The sequence below is a fragment of the Mercenaria mercenaria genome, chromosome 9 (genome assembly GCF_021730395.1).
Source record: "Mercenaria mercenaria strain notata chromosome 9, MADL_Memer_1, whole genome shotgun sequence".
In the NCBI taxonomy this organism is placed as follows: domain Eukaryota; kingdom Metazoa; phylum Mollusca; class Bivalvia; order Venerida; family Veneridae; genus Mercenaria; species Mercenaria mercenaria.
Genome location: NC_069369.1, coordinates 51,176,974 through 51,194,842, shown reverse-complemented (window position 1 = coordinate 51,194,842; position 17,869 = coordinate 51,176,974). Strand labels below are relative to the sequence as shown.

The following is a 17,869-nucleotide window of genomic DNA, read 5'->3' as shown; positions in this document are numbered from 1 at the left end:
TGAGAAAATATTTTATTTTAGTAAAAATTATACATCTACAGGCATTTAAAATGCCTTGTTGGTGTTTATGTACAAACAATGTACAAGATTGCTAAAAATATAGTTATATATATACCGATTAATCGAAAACACGAAAAAGACATATTTTCTGTAAAATGTCTGTTTAAATCATACAATTTCGACACAATTGTAGATTCGTATAAAAGTAAGTAAGGGAACCCTTTTAATAAATATGAGATCGTAGTTTGAACAGAAGAATATTTTTCAGAAATTATTCCATAATTGCCAAAAGTCGTGTGAATCATTTACTGCTCGTTTCCACACTTCAAACATTACAACAATCCGCCCATTTAGCAAAAGCTCTTTAACGATTTTTTTTCTGGCAATATATAATACGTAGGAAATTTTGACATAAAACATTTGTTTATTATATGAGCCGTGCCATGGGAAAATCAACATAGTGGGTGCGCGACCAGCATGGATCCAGACCAGCCTGCGCATCCGCGCAGTCTGGTCAGGATCCATGCTGTTCGCTAACAGTTTCTCCAATTCCAATAGGCTTTAAAAGCGAACAGCATGGAGCCTGACCAGACTGCGCGGATGCGCAGGCTGGTCTGAATCCATGCTGGTCGCACACCCACTATGTTGGTTTTCCCATGGCACGGCTCATATATATGTGATAACAATGCAAATACGCCACTGATACAAGATATATGAATTGAGACATTACATTAATTTTTTTGAAATTATGAACGAAGTAACGTTAGCGTTAAACCAATAGATGATTAAATGTTTTAACTATTTTAGAGAATTTGTCAAAACGTTGTGTGCATGTTCGTGCACACGAACTTATAAATATGACTCTGATGGACATCTGTTTTCCATAATCTAATAGGTCTATTTACAATTATGCTAAAGTTATAATCAAGGTTTGAAATGAAGACAAGTTCTCATTCGTATTTTGCAACTAACACACTTTGAGAGTCATTGTAGTTCTGAAAAAAAATTAAATGGACATGTATAAATGGACATGTATATTCCCAAAAAACTTAATTGTATTTTTAGTGGATGTTTTTTATTGAATAAAAGATGCATTTTCAGTCCCGATCAAAAAAAAAGAAAAAATGAAACAAAAAATATGATGCTGTCCCGGTTTTCAACCCTTATTAGTTCTCGTTAAAACAGCATTGCACTTATGTGGCATTCATACATTTTTGCACATGGATGGAATAGGTATATTGTTGAGTTTAATTCACATTTGGACGCATGTATTAATGTGCAGAAAAGATATACTTTGTTACTGTCACCATAATTTTTTATATTCTTCACAAACACGACAAATTGACAAATACATAATTATACCGGTAGCCACAACGATCACCGTACGTTAGTGTTATAAGAACATCAGTAGAGTAGTTAAAACAAAATGTGAAAAAAAAAAAATGTGTAATGTAATATAGTTACGTTTCTAAACTAAAACTTTCAGCAAATCTTGTATGCATTACAAATCTTGTTTGAATATTCAGTGGAAATCTTGTTTGCATATTCATTACAAATCTTGTAAGTATTTTCATTACAAAACAAATACATTGATTTAGCCAGTTGTTTAGATAGTATAATATATGAGCCGTGCCATGGGCAAAACATAGTGGCTTTGCGACCAGCATGGATCCAGACCAGCCTGCGCATCCGCGCAGTCTGGTCAGGATCCATGCTGTTCGCTAACAGTATCTCTAATACCAATAGGCTTTGAAAGCGAACAACATGGATCCTGACCAGACTGCGCGGATGCTATGTTGGTTCTCTCATGGCACGGCTCATATAATATCGTTATACATAAAGGTTTATCACTGATTTATTCAGACCAAAAAAGTAAATGACCGTTGTCGAAAAAGTCATCTCCAATTTTGATATTCAAACACATATTCCTTTACTGAATGGTCGTTGAAAAAAAAAAAAAAACACACTAATGACCTTGTTGCTGCACATCAACATTTTCTGCTCATTTTAATATCACATGCCGGTATATCGCTTTCAAAAGGTTGTGAAAACATGTCTTTGCTATCTATCATGTGCATGTTTGTGTTTTTTCTCATTTTCCTAGTTATCGACTAATGTTTTTCATGTTTTCTCAGACAACCAACATTATTTAAGGTGTGGTGTGACTAGCTTTTGACACGGCATGCTGTTTTCCTAAATAGACAGATTGTTTACTGCGTTATTGATACATTATTTGGTTGCGTTTACAAAGCCATCATTATTTAATGCGACTTTGTATACAGTGTGCACGATACACACCAAAGGCATACAGTGTCATTCTGAAATTATTTATGAACAGTTTACTTCCAGATAAAAATACTTCATGAAATTACTTCCAGTGTTTACGACCGGAAACACCAAAACAAACAGACTTACTTAGAAAAGTGTCAAAGCATAAGTGAGTCATACTTCTTGCAAAATTACGATTTGTAACTAATCATTATTGTACATCACAGACCGAATCATTTTAAACGTAAACCTTCGTATCATATCTGAAGTCCCAGTATCTATGAATGTCTTTTTTTATGTTTTTCAATGTTTATTAAAATTCTCGCGGTACAAACGTCAGTCAATAAAAATGTTAGTTCCTACTTATTTTTAAATTGCATTCAACAGCAATTAAAACCTGCAACGTCAACATTTTTTCCATATTGACGTTTAACCTTCGGGTATGTGACATCATTCTTGACGTCATTTCTACAGTTGTCGTTGCGTCAAAAGTACATAAAAGAGCGCTTTTTAATCGGACCAAAGAAAAATGTGCATTAAAAAAGCATAAATGCGTATGCAATAAAAAAGTTTTCCTTAAAATATCATGCTCTTGTGCCTTGCCTGGGAATTATGTCGCGTGAAACATTTGCAAATTTCTCGGTATAAATCTAATTTTATATAAAAAATAATACGTATTTTCAATCGTTTTGTACTTACAATAAGACCTGAGACATCAATATTTTCTATATTGACGTTCTAACTAAATATCAGGTTCGTGATATTAATTTAAACGTCATTTAAATTTGTGTCATTGCGTTAAAAGTTTCAATTACGCTTTATTTCCTTTTTTTTTGCCGAGGCTTAACAATAAGTTCATCTATAAACAATAACAAACCATGCAACTCTAAACATTACCAAACCAAACATACACAAACCATACGTCTTTGAGCTTTAACAATCCTATGTCTATGAACAGTAACAATCCGTTCATCTGTGAACATTAACAAACGATACATCTTTGATCATTAACGTACCATCCATCTATGAGCATTAACGAACCGATACATAGGTACAAGTGTGTGTGTGTGTGTGTGTGTGGGTGTGTGTGTGTGTGTGTGTTTGTGTGGGTGTGGGTGTGGGTGTGTGGGTGTTCGGGTTAAACGTCTTTTTCAACATTTTTTCAGTCATATAAACGACGGTGTCTACTTGTATCAGTGAGCACAATGCCCAACTTTATAGTGCTGCCTCACTGGAATATCACGCCGTAGACACGTGACATGATACCCCACCCAGTCACATTATACTGACACCGGGCTGACCAGTCCTAGCACTACCCTCTTAATGTTGATCGCCAAGCGAGGAAGCTACTAGTACCATTTATTACGTCTTTGGTATGACACGGCCGGGGATCGAACCCACGACCTCCCGCACTCGAAGCGGACGCTCTACCACTAGGCTACCGAGGCGGTATTAGAAACAAGAGGGGGTAAATATAGAGTTAAGTCGATATGGGATGTCAATGAAGGGGTCCATTTCAATAATGTACAGGCACTGCCTGATGACATTCACCTATATATCGGCCTCGAAATGATTTTTTTACAAATATTTCAAATTGTATCGATGGCCAAACTCTTGAAAATCGTCAGCATAACACCAAAAATCTCAACAAAATTAAATATGTATCCATTATGATAGGAACAGATGAGAAGAAAATAAGCGTATGTAGTTTCAATCTAGATGTGTCAAAATAACACCTTTTCTCTGTATAATAATATAGTTTCAAATGATTTTGATTTGATAGCCCTCACTAAAACTTGGCTCGGAACAGCAGCCGTGGAGGAGGCGTGGCTTTCATATATAAATCTGCATTAAGATTACTTTTCTTGTTATTGCATCTAGTCGTGAGAAAAAAATTAAAAGATTTCAATGCATGGATTTTTATTTGAGTATCAATGGATTTCCTGCACGGGTGACAGTGATATATAGTCCACCAACAACAAAACAAAAACGGTTTAAAGACAAGTGTGTTTCTAGAGGAAGAATGGTCTGTTTTCCTGGGCAAACATGCTACAGCTGATAAATACATCATCATTGTAAGAGACTCGATATTTTATCAGATCTGGATGCTGCCAGATTTACCAGTGTACTTTGCATCAACATGTGAATGGACCTATCCATGTCAGCGGTCAGACATTAGATTTTGTTATAACCAGGGACCGGCAGCAGAATAATATCAGGTGTCAACGTAATCGATCCAGGTCTTTGTGACAATACTGGTAATATATCACAAATCCATTATGCAATTCACTTCAACAATTATATCACAAAAGCAGCTTCGGTGTGGAAGACGGTTTTCGTTTTTGGAAATTACGCTCTTTTGATGTAAGTTTTTTCAAACAAGACATCGCAGCGTCCCATACACTTAATATATTTCCGAAAGGCACAGACTATGATCAGCTAGTGAGTGCATATTCAAATGGATTATGCTTTAAAACTGTAAGATAAACATGCTCCCCAACGAATAAAAACTATCGTTCTTCGACGTAACCCTCCGTGTTTAACAGACAAACTTCATGAGGCAAATCATTTAAAACGCAAGCTAGAGCGGAAATGGCGTAAATCTAAACTAACAATCAACCATCACTTTACAAAGATCAATATGCTACCGTAAATAAACTACTTATTCAACCCCGAACCAACTACCTTTCAGATAAAGGTAAAGTCATGTGGCACTGACCACAAAAGCTTGGGGAAGATGACCAAAAATCTGCCAGAGACAGTCGTCCCTCCAACAAATCCTCAAAGGAACTTGCACAGAGGTTTAGTGATTTTTTCATCGATAAAATTGAAAACATTAGGTATGCCATTATTTTGCAATGATTGTGATTCAGCAGACTTGAATTGTACAGATCATCAGGAAGTAGCAAACTATCGTGTTGAGTTGGCTCCTGCAATGACAGAAGAGGTAAAACAAATCATTCAAAAATCTCTAAACACATCCTGTGAACTTGACCCTTTACCAACATGGCTTTTGATGAAATGTCTAGATGAACTCTTGCCGTTGATAACAAACATAACAAATACATAACTGGAATTAGGTTATGTGCCAAAGGGAGTTTAAAAGTGCGAGGATAAGAATTCTGTCTTACAAAACCAGGTCTTTACCAAATATTCTCAAAAACTTCAGGCCGGAGTCTAATCTCCTGTTCATTTAAAATATTTTGAAAATGTAGTAGATATGCGTCTTGAGCGGCACTTGAGTGAAACTAAGCTACATGAGGGACAGTCTGCGTACAGAAAGTTTTATTCAACTGAGTCGGCTTTGATAAAGGTTCAGAACGACATCCTCACATCTCTAGAACAAAATTCTGTAACAATACTCATGGTTGACCAACAATCTATTAAACCATACATGTTTGACAATTAAAATAACCAATACATCTATGAACATTAACAAATCATACGTCTATGAACATTAACAAAAATACATCTATGAATATTGACAAACCATACGTCTATTAACATTAACAAACCATACATATTGGATCATTATCAATCCTTACATCTGTGAGCATCAAACACAGTTCTAAAGATTATTTGAGTGTTCAGTCTTACGTGGTCACGAAATTGCTTATTTGCGAATGTATGTAATAGTCTTTTCAGTAAGCACAGCACCTATTCTTCGCCCCACAATTTGTTTCGTCTAAATTAGCCTTTGCATGCACATGAACGTTTCACGTATATATACTAATTGCATTTTCTTTAAACTACATACAGCTTCGTGCAGCTTAAGGAAGGAAACTCCAAGTTTATGTACCGAACATTGCGCGTACGTATTACTTCCCCTTATCAGGTTAGAACAAATTTTAAGTTCAGTGCTTAAAAGTAAAGTTATGTCAGACAATAAATTCTTGACATCGATCCGAACCACACTAATTCTTGTTATAAAGATAAAGTTTTCTTTCTATCTGTGTCCTTTTTATTTCAATTATGTGAATCTATACAAGTGTTGTTTTACGTGTGGTTATCATAACTGTAGATATATGAAAGATTAGAATTAAGAACAACAAAAATAATGTGGAATGTGCACGTCCTTAAATAAAATAATAATTTTAACATATCAGTGGAAAGTTGAGACATAAACTTTGTCTGTAAATGAATATTAGCTCTATAATATCAACTGCAAATTTGCAGTTTTTTGAAATACATAAATCTGGTATCATAATACATAAATCTGGTATCATAATACATAAATCTGGTATTATAATATATAACGTATTATTCAATTTGCTGAAAAAAAGGAAAACTACATGGTTTACTTACAGTATGCATTATATTGTATCTCTGCATTTCTAAAGCTTCAGCGCTAATTAGTATCTTATCCTGAATGCGAAATCAAACATTCATACACAGATGACAAAAGCAATTGTATTCGATTTGAGTACAAATATATATGTAACAACTAGAGTTTTTGCTTTAATTCAGACAGCAAAAAAAGGCAGGGCTTCACCCTAACGCAAATTGTATTGTTTAATTAAGCTACATCTTTGAATACTCGGAAAATAATAATAAAACGAAGATGATATTCTATCGTATTCAGCAACAATTATGCAACAGATTAATTTTACTTTCTTACTCGGGCAACAGTAAATATGTAATGTAAATGTAATTCTATCGTACTTGGCAACAACTATGTAACAGAAATAGAAATATGTCATTCTTCTGTACTCAGGCAAATGAAAATCTTTTTATACTGGGTTTAGGCAACATTTAAACAATGCATATTTTTATTCTATCTTACATTTCAACAAATACTGTAATGCAAATGTCGATATATCGTTATTTGGAATAAAATGATAACCTTACACGAGACAACATTGCGTACAGGTAAGACAAATCACCGGCACCTTAAACTACTACGATGACCAAAATTATTTCATTTAAAGTATTTGTTACCAATACTTGATTTAAACAGAAAAATGTATGTATTACCTTGTCTTTTTATCCTATGAATCCATCTTTGGCTTTAAATCTACTTTAATCGTATGCGGTCATTGAATTAAAACGCACTGTTTTATTTACTATCAATGATTAATTTGACAGTCTCAGTATATTTATCAGCAATGCTGCGATTTGCTGCTTTCAAATAACCGTTCTACATACAAATACAAATAGAATATTTTGTATAACTGAGATAACAAAGATTTAAACAGTTAAAGTTAAGAATGTGTTGTATCTTCATACTCGTGTAAGGTTCATACGATTGTGTGCATTATGTAAGGTTCACTTATTCTGAAAGGCACATCTCTCTCTCTCTCTCTCTCTCTCTCTCTCTCTCTCTCTCTCTCTTTCTCGTTACGTATTCTTATAAAATCCAAAGTTCAAACATTTAACATAAGAAGTCCTATTTTGTTTCTTTCAGTTACAACTACTACCTAAGTTTTGAAAAAAGTTTTACTAAAGAATAATTTAGGTACAGTGTCCTGAGAAAACTGGCAAATACTAATACTCAAACGTTTCTTTGCAAACTAAAACTAAGTTAAGGTCTTGAAGATTTGTATCATCTATACAACGATTTATAATGTATACTAATACATGTATGAAGCATGATCATGTATTAAAAAGCTAGTACGTGACTAACGTATAATCACTTTCTAATGCAAGCTGTAAAAGTTGTGAATCAATACATTCGAAACTTAAATATATAATAAGGTACACATAGAAATAATGACGATATTGACATCTACATGTCATTCAACAATAACATGAGTTTTACTAATGTCGCTTATTGTCATTCAGCCCCAAAACTCAGCTGTATTTATTACTTTGTTTCCAGTCTTTTCATCCTCTAATTCTACAATGATTTCTGTGCCACCAAGTAACATTGTTAAATTGACTTTACGTCCTGGTAAATCGTCTGGTTCTTCAAATTTTATTCGGATTGTTCCGATTTTGGTGCATCCTTTGTCATCTACATATGTAGGATTTTTCTCTTCAGAAGAGAAAATACAAAAACACATACTGGTTTGTTTCTTGTACACAGTGCAATATTCTCTTTTAACTTGTGTTTCGCCGGGTTTCACCCTCAACCCCTTTTCAATCAGTTTGTCAAAAATGTCGTTACAGCGGTCACCTACATCAGTTATTCTACGTTTGCTTTTTTGATGTTTTCCCTTTACAAATGGCTTGTACTTATCTATACCATATGTATATTTAAGTACCCTCTCGGTTATTGTCATAGGGTTGTGACCAAAAATCAAGGCTCCCCTCAACACAGCAGATGATGCCTCTTGTGGAATCAAAATATGGATTCCTGGAAGTGCTGATTTGATTGCACGTTGCAATAAAGGAGACTCTGAGTATCCGCCCACCATGAGTACGGCTTTGATGTCCGCCATTCTTTCATCGTTCATCAATTTTTGTACGTGCATAACTATTTGCTGTATTGAGACTTCAAATAACTTATCTACTGTAGAATGTGATATTTTCAACTTGTCTCTTTTCAGCTCTACAGTTTTACCATATTTTGAAGCTACTATTGTATCTTTGATACTCATTTTTCTCTCCTTGTCAGTCTCAAATAGATCAGTAAGCGACACCGGAAAATGCATTATCACGTTTCCCTCCGATTGTGTTCCAGCTGCTTGTTTCTTGAATTCAAACTCTCGACTAAGATGAAGCCAATCCACCGTTTCCAAATGTTTAAAAGTATCAAACACAGTTTCACCAACCAGGTCACAGAGAAAGTTTTCAAATGCTTTATCCACCATGATTCCTCCCCAGTCACCTCCATTTGCTGCTCTGACTTCTCGTAAGGTATATTGACTTTGAACTTCATGGACCGTGATTTCAATCGTTCCCCCTGTAAAAGTTATATAAACAAGGTGCTTGATTGATGAACAGCAATATGTACACTGTCCCCTACAGCGTATGCAGTTAAAGATCTACCTCTATTTTCTCCCTTGAACAACAGTCATGTTGGACATAACCATCCCCTCGCCAAAGCAAATGTTTCGTGTAAAAGGTGGCCAAGAAATGGAAATATTTTCAAATAAAGAATTATATGCATGTTAGTCAGTTATCAAGAACTACTGTGATCAATATGTATGCAAAAACTTATACACAGTGCAGTTTCTAAACTGTTGTTTACCACGATCGTAAAGTTTGAATGATTCCTTTCCAAAATTCCAAGAAAATTTACTGAATGTAGATAATTCAAGAGGTAAGAAAAGTATAGATATGGTTCTTGTTTACTGCACTTCCTCTACTGTCCACTGCCATTGTGAAAAGTTTCAGTAAAATCCCTTTCTCGAAGTTTTATGGGTTAAATAAAGGGAGATTATTCAAAATACATGTATAAGCATTGTAGATGTATGGCACAATGCACTTCCCAACAATGTCCTCTATCTATGTAAGAAATTTCTACAAAATCCCTTCAGCACTTATAGAGTTATGTCTCGGACAAGTGAATTAAATAAAGGGAGATAATTCAAAAGGTAAACAAGATAGAATTATGGTTCTTGTGCACTGTGTCATCTCTAAATGATCACTGCGATTGTGTGATGCTATAACAGAATCCCTTTTTCAGTTTTGCTCAGAACTAGAGTGCAATGAGTAAACTGAATGGATGGAGGGAATGCAGAACGTAAGCAAGGCCGATTATGGTTCTTTTGCAATACACATCTTCTCAACATCTTTTTATTCAGTTCGAATAAAATCTCTTCAATGACTGAAGATCGGATTAGTATTTTTGATAAAGGGAGATAATTCAAAAGTAAGCAAAGTTAAGTTATGTTTCTTTTACAATGCACTTCCGCTTTGGAGTTATGATCTGGGCGAGTTTTATGAGTAAGTCAAATAAAGGGAGATAGTTAAACCACAGGGCCATTGTGGCCGTAAATCGCTCACCTGACCATGAGTATATATTTGAGTAATTGTGTTTATGAAAAAAGGTGCTGAAATGCGCAAAGATATGACCAAGACAGGAAATCAGGACTTATTAGTCCCGTTCCTTTGAAGATGCCACTTAAGAAATGTGTCACTAAAACACACTTTCATCACTGGTATGAATTACATGTTGCAGCAAAACAATCACATTCTGAATAGACAGCATAAAGTATATACTAAAAACTTCTCAGTGTAGAATAAATATATATTTTCTATCTAAAAAATCAGAGAGGCATCAGTCATTAAAATCTTTTATAATAAACTAAATTCCAGTCCATTCCAGGATTTACCGCATGGCTCTATGACCTATTACATTGATAAAGTCCACTCCACTCCTATCCACGTTTAAGTATATGCTTCTAGGAAGCCACCTTTTTGATCTGTTGCAGAGGTCAGAACTATCAATATATTCACAGATGATGCAGTTTTTGGATTTTACATTTTCTCATGAGCCCTTTCTTAACTAAAATTTAGTTAATACAAGAATAATTCTTACTAAATAAATGCAGTTGTATTTTAAATTCTGTCAGATAAGTCAAGCAAAACATATAGAAATTTCTTTTAACAAATACAATTTTTTATCTGACAGCCCCTTTTTATATTTTTAGCTGTGGCAGCACCAAAAATCTGTCAAGCGGTACCATTCAAACAAATATAGGAGAGGACCTTAGAAGGATGATACATACCAGATAAGGTGACAATCTATCCAGTAGCTCATGAGAAGCAGTTGTTTTGAAGGTTTTTTAGTTTACCTCTAAAATCAGTCGAGCTGAACCATTTGAGTGTGGACGTCACAAGAGTACTACAGACAAAGTTTGGTGATGATCTATTAGACGGTTCAAGCGGTTCATCAGAACAAGTCGTTTAAATGGTTTTTTGTTTCTATTTTTAGCTCTAGTGACCCTAAAATCAGTCAAGCGGAGCCATTTGAACAAATATATGAGAAGACCTGAGTAGCATGCTACAGACCAACTTTGGTGAAATTCCATCAAGCAGTTCATGACAAGAGTTTGTTTAAAGGTTTCTCTATTTTTAGCTCTGGCGGCTCCTAAAATCAGTCAAGCTGAACCATTTCAACATTCTGAGGAGAAGACCTTTCAAGGATGCTACAGACCAAATTTGGTGATGATCCATCAAGCGCTTTTTCAGAAAAAGTTGTTTACAGACGAAAAGCTAACGCCACAGGACGGACAGTGGACGACAGAATACGGACACAGGCCAATCACAATAGTCCACCTGAACCGCTGGTTCAGGTGACCTAAAAAGTCAACAAGTAAGAGTTATAGTTCTTTTACACTGCATTTCTTGTAAATGGTCTCCGCCAATGAATGAAGCTTCGACAGGTTTAGATTTATATTACAAACAAAAAGATTTTCCTGAAGATCCCGTATACGGGTTAAATTATCTTATTTTATAAAACAGAATTGGATAATAATAATCAAATACGTTTCAAAGTTAACGGCATCCGAGTTCATCTCTTTTCGCTATTGAATACCCGTATCGCCTGTATTGCCGATCAATACATTGTGGATGTAATATAAAATATATATTTAATTATTACAGTAGCTTACTGAAATAACTTGTTCTTCTCTTCATTATAAAGTCATAGTAACTATCAGGCTTAAGAAACTAATATAATCTGCGTGTGAGAGGACCTCTTCAACCTGCCTTCCAACTTGCGTCAAAATAGTTTTCATGCTTTAGGTGTAATTATATGATCAACATAATCTTTTGAATCGACCACTTTTTAATTTCACAACAACAATAATTGTAATCCTAATTACATGTATCAAAACAAAATAACGTGCGTAATCTCCTCACTGTCCTCCATAGAAACACCAAATTTCATTAAAATAGTTTACATACCAACAGACGGAGTGCAAATCTATAGTCCACCATGTTAAAACCATTATGGAACATACAACTTTATTTTAAAACCGGATGATTGCTAATCACAGCATTCGTTCTGTAGTTTATCATTAATCTTTATATGTCTTATTTATATGGATTGCAAACCACTAGATAAAACAGAAACAGATATATTGAGGTCAGAAACATATTTACACACCCTTGATCAAGTGAAAGTAAATGCAAAGTTCTGAACATTTACTAAGCAACTATGGCCTTGCTTTACCTCCAGCATCGAGAACCATGTACTTTGATCCCGTCGGGAATTCGGATATCGTCAAACTACCATCACTAACGGTTGTATTCACAGGAAGATGTCGGCAATATAACGAGGCAGCTTCCGGTTCAAGGACTATTGTCAGTCTTTCTGTAGCTATACCAGCCTGCATGAAATAAAGGTGAGTATTAGAAATAATTATATGAAACACAAAATTATAGGATATTATCTCGTTCAATCATATCACATTGTCTGGCATTTAACTACATGCTATTATTTGATATTTCAAAGTAGTTGCATAGATATTGCATAATACTAGCTTGAAATAATGCAACGCTCAGTAACCAAATACGCTGCTTCGTCAACATCATTGAAGTGAGACAATCATTTCCTCATACACATACTTTAAGACAGCGCTGCAGCGCTCGTTAATAATAATAGGCTCACGTGGAAAAGTTACTACTTTCATTAAAACCACGTCAGTGACTGAATTCCTGAAGAATGTATGAACATATTTATTGAATGCGCTGATAAGAATGTTTGTTAAAAATTTTATATTCATGATGCTCTTGTAGAATGAACTTTTTAAGTTTAACGAGAGATAAGTAGGTTTTTGATGACGCAATAGAAAGTGTATTGTTATATACGGAGAATACCTTTGTTGCAGCATGTCTCATAAACTGTTTTGCAGGATCGGACCATATCGCTGGCACTGTGAGCACCCAGTGGATGTCTGTCTCCGTTATTATCCCAGTCAGGCGCTGATTAACAACAACCATCAAATCGTCGACCATGAACTTGATAGACATTGCAAACACATCCACAGCCAGAAGTTCCTTTCCCATTTCATCCATGACTTTGGTTTTTTTCGTAAGGTGCTTTGAAAGAGTTTTGAAAAATATAAAGCATACCAGATATCTTTTATACATGCCATTGTTATGGTTTGTGAAACGAAGAAGGAACAAAGTGTCAAAAAACAATATAAGGGGAAGTTCAAAGAAAAAATGATGTATTAATAGATTTATTGATAAGCATTGTTAGTGGTTTGTAGTTCGTCATGATAAGATGTGTACATTTATTTTTCAAGGTTGTGTGATGCATAGACAAAGTATATGATTGATACATGTGTTGATTCGAAAACCTTGTACAGTCAAACAGTGGACTTAGATGTTTAGCTTTTGCTTAAAAAATCAACTTTTCACAGGTGCTTCATTGTTGTTTTCTTCATTAGGATTATTTCGTAATGAGAAACATCACAAATAGTTCTACAATCCATTGGTGCATGTAGGGGTTATTATAGACAAGATAAGAGACATATCTAAGTGTGTCATTGACCTTGGAGCCACGAGTCTGGATCTATATCAGATTTATGCCAGATAAAATAAGAATCCATTGATAGATGACAGGTGGACGGACGCAACCAAGATTTATATCTAAAGAAGTGAGACAACAATATTAACAGAGGAACCGAGCTATATAGTCAAATGTTGTTATTGAAAGACGGCTTTGGATTGGTTGAAAAAAGAAGTATAGGGAACCCATAACATTCAATGAGACATCAGCTGATTGGTTAAAAATGTGTTGCCTTAAATCATGAAAACATCTTTAAAACCTTAAAATATAATGTTTTTTGTGCAATCTGAAGTATTTTATAGCTTCCTGGCTATGCCCATATAAATTTTGTGTGTATGTGTCTGAAAGGCTATTTGACAAGGGAAACTGCAATCCATGTGTCAACGAACGTTTTGAGGGGGTCCAACAGAGTCATTTCTTACAATGTACTCCTATGGAAAAATAAATAGCAGAGTCTGACCTAAAGAGGGTTTTATTTTAATTGTGAATTAACTGAAATGACAGATACAGAAAACTGATTTTGCTATTTAACATGCTTCTGTTGGAGCTTTTAGCAGAATGTAAGCTTCCTAGCTTGTTCGGTACAATAATTTAAGAAATTTAGGCAAGTAAGTGGATACTTTTAGCCAATATCTGGACTAAAGGTGCTCAAACTTTGCTTTATTAATATTTCAAATATGTGTTTTTTATGTGATCCAAGTGATATTTCCAGCTTTTTGTGTCTGCTTGGAGTGAGAATTTTCTCATTGAGCAGGACATTAAGGAGGGGTACAGTAAAGTGTTGGATGAATGTATTGTTATTTTCATTTAAATCTTTTATTTAGGTCTCAGGACATACTTGACTGGTCATAGTTTCATAAAGATTTTGAACAAGATTGTAAAAAACCTTGTACGGACATTGATGAAAAAATGTTATAGGCAGTCTTAACATATGTTTTGCCCCTACAACCTTCAATATTATATATCTATTTTTTTCTCTTTTCCTTGAAGCAATGCAAGTCTTCAGGCGCCATTTTTGTCTTTTTTATTTCTCCTTTTATGTGATCAGAGATAGTGTTTCACGCATTTCAGATGTTTTTACTGATTCAGTTGCTCAAAAGCTTAATTGGGAGCAGGAATAACGTTGAAATTAGAATATTAAAATATCTGTAAACTTGCTGCTCACAATATTTTGTCAACAGTACATGAAGGAACACATAAAATTTGTGTAAAGGCTCAGCTAGACAAACATTACTCTAGAATCACTTATTCAGTAAAATATGTTGTTTATGTGGTTCAGTTGGTAGTTGTTTTACAAAATATAGTTATTTTATTGTTTTATTGTTCAAGTTGCCAGTCTTCAGTTACATTATATAGGCATTCTGAGGAGCAAACGGTAATATATTGTGTGCTGTCTTGTTGGAAAGAGCAGGAAAAGTATTTGACATTTGAACGTTTTTTTTTTTCGAGGGGTGTGGGGGGGACGGAGAGGGGATAAGTTAATACATGTTATATTTGCTTTCCAGCATGATGTACAGGTTTTATAACTTATTTTCAGTGTTTTTGTTATTCAGGTTGTCAGAAAAATGCCAAAAGTGAGTCGAAGTGCATTGAATTATCTTCCTTCAGTTGTTTATAATTCTTACATTTCTGCTTTTAACTGTTTCAGTGAAGTATTTTGGGCTATACAATATCATTTTCATGCAAGAGTAGTTTGGCAGGCATTCTTAATTGCAAAAATGTGTTCTCGAATTTGTATTTACCGTTGCCATGATCAAAATGTGTGTGAAAATAACCTATAAATGGCATGCTGGAGATGGTTGACAGCTATTTATTTGAGAGTACAGCTATTCTCAACAGCAAATTTGATATTCCTGGCAAGATTATACCCCCCTTGCTTACAGTTGCATCATTTTTAAATATTTTGTTGTCTTTCAATGGGAAAAATGCTTTTATCTAGGGCACTGTGTCATGGTATGGATTTTTGATGAGAGTAAAAATAACACATTTGTTACTTTGGTAAGTGTTTACTTTATAATTACCATAGCTGAAATGCATGTATATTGAAATTTTATATGCTTTTTATGTCAAATGTTGTTATTGAAAGCCGGCTTTGGATTGATTGAAAAAAAAGTGTAGGGAAACCCGTAACATTGAATGAGACATCAACTGTTTGGTTAAAAATGTGTTGCCTTGAATCAAAAAAAAAAATATCTTTAAAACCTTGAAATATAATGTTTCCTGTGCATTTGAAGTATTTTATATCTGCCTGGCTATATATTTGATTCTGAAATTTGCGATTTAGTAAAGTAAGTACTAGTCGGAATTTCATCACTAAATGCCATGCACAATTGAGGGGTTGTCTTTGAATAGAAATAGAAATAAATAATGGATCAGCAATGCCCATATGAAAATGGTATTTTGTGTGTCTGAAAGGCTATTTGACAAGGGAAAATGCATCTCATGTGTCAACGAAAGTTTTGAGAGGGTCCTACAGAGTCATTTCTTACCATGTACTCCTATGTAAAAATCAATAGCAGAGTTTGACCATATTTTAGTAAGTATTAATATATGTTAATTTCTGCACATATCATTATCATTACCTTCCCAAGTGCGCCGAAAAGTAGCATTTTAAACCTTCTAAAATAGTAGTAATTCTTGTGCTCATCTTTATCTGCTAATTCCATGTATTGATTTTCTGCTTCATAACCAAACGCTTGAAAAGTGACTCCATCTGGTTTTACCAGCAAACACGTAGGTGTCTTGGTTGTTACTAGAGTTCCAGTACCGGAATGCCAATGTTTAACATCGGCTTTTGTTGGATCTTTTTCATAATCAGTTCGGAATGAAAATGCCCAGCCTGAATATGTTGTTCCAAAATCTATAGCCGCGACAATAACGTGCTGAAGTGTATGAAAACTTTAAAAACTGATACTGCCTTTTGTTTTAAATATTTTACACACGACACATTATGCAACAGTTATAATTTACACCTAATCTCATGTACATGTATACTGTTTACTGATCTAATTAATAAATTATCAGTTATTACTTTACTTTATACTTTTAATATAATTCGATATAACGTTCATGTGTTTTAAGTTTTGAATATTAAGTGTAAAATTAAAAAAGAAATTTGCAAGGAATATTCGTGTTATGACTTGTAAACGCAGGGTATCGTTTGAAAATACAATTTAGTTACATAACATGTTATTGTTACCTGTACGTTTGTTTTCTTTCCTTTCTACTTTTAAAATTATTGATGTGTTAAAGTCGGTTAAAAGCTAGAAAGTTACTCACCATCTCGTAATATTTTTCTCCAACTTGTTTATACGTGAATTACACGAGGAAGTAATATAACCATTTACAACTACTTTCGTTTTAGCATGAAAAACACCGAGGCCGCCGAAGATAAGAGATATCAAATAGTGTAATAGCTTGTTTGTTTGTAAGTTTATGGAAGAGTATATATAAAATAAAGCACTCTTTAACTAAAATTTTCAGACGAGTACCCTTTTTCGAGAAAATTTGGAAATGCTGCAACTAAGACTGTTCATGGAATGATTTGAAAAGGGAAAAATGCGAAAATTCGTTTCAAATACATAAAGTGAAAACTGAATAATTGTATAGATTTTATTAAAGTCTTTCGGAAGGTAGCGGTAATTAAATATACCGCGAAGAGGAAGGATTATGAAAACGAAAAGTACATTAAAACCTTAAGAACATTTAAAATAAATTTTGGGGTTGTTGGATGGGCAGGGGTGTACCTTTGCATACGCCGATACGTCTACACAGGTGCGTACAATTCAAACTCGACATCGTGAAAGTTACACAATTAAAATATGAAGTGTTCATTTTCTACAGAACCTCGAGTTAAAACATACCTATATTAAATTATGACCATCGAACCTTGGTTTACTCAATTTGATCATGTCGGAAATACATTTTCACGAAAAAGATCATCGCCTAGCTCTGCTACTTAAGGTTCAAATGACTTGACAGGGAGAATAAAAATGCTAGAGTTATTCAAGGTCTATAGTAAGACAAGAGCTCCGCCAAGCGGGGCAATATAGGCCCGAAGGGTTACATCAGAGAAGGAAGGAAGCAGAATTTAAAGAAAAAGCAAACTTTCAAAGATATCTGAAAATACTATTTGTGTGGTGACAGGATACTAAAGGTTAAGAAACAAACTAAATGAAAACAAAAAATAATTGG

The 17,869-nt window shown here is 34.3% G+C and overlaps 1 protein-coding gene across 2 annotated transcripts; it reads right to left on the bottom strand.

The window, feature by feature from the left end:
- Positions 1-5,630: 5,630 nt before the first annotated feature.
- Positions 5,631-17,076, bottom strand: LOC123547103 (heat shock 70 kDa protein 12B-like). Of its 2 annotated transcripts, XM_045333913.2 has the most exons (5): positions 16,955-17,076; positions 16,258-16,557; positions 12,979-13,200; positions 12,332-12,488; positions 5,631-9,112 (listed from the first exon to the last, which is right to left on the bottom strand). In XM_045333913.2, exons 1-5 carry the CDS (start codon positions 16,955-16,957, stop codon positions 8,046-8,048), a joined length of 1,749 nt encoding a protein of 582 aa, XP_045189848.2. In that variant the 5' UTR covers positions 16,958-17,076; the 3' UTR covers positions 5,631-8,045. The 2 variants fall into 2 exon arrangements, with proteins under 2 accessions (XP_045189848.2, XP_045189850.2); XM_045333915.2 differs by lacking the exon at positions 12,979-13,200.
- Positions 17,077-17,869: the final 793 nt, after the last annotated feature.

Excerpts from the sequence above, each read along its gene's own strand:
- LOC123547103 (XM_045333913.2), bottom strand. Across the intron at positions 13,201-16,257 it reads TTTTCGGCGCACTTGGGAAG|CACCTTACGAAAAAAACCAA; the intron begins GTAATGATAATG and ends ACTCTTTCAAAG. Across the intron at positions 9,113-12,331 it reads CATGGTTCTCGATGCTGGAG|GGGGAACGATTGAAATCACG; the intron begins GTAAAGCAAGGC and ends TAACTTTTACAG.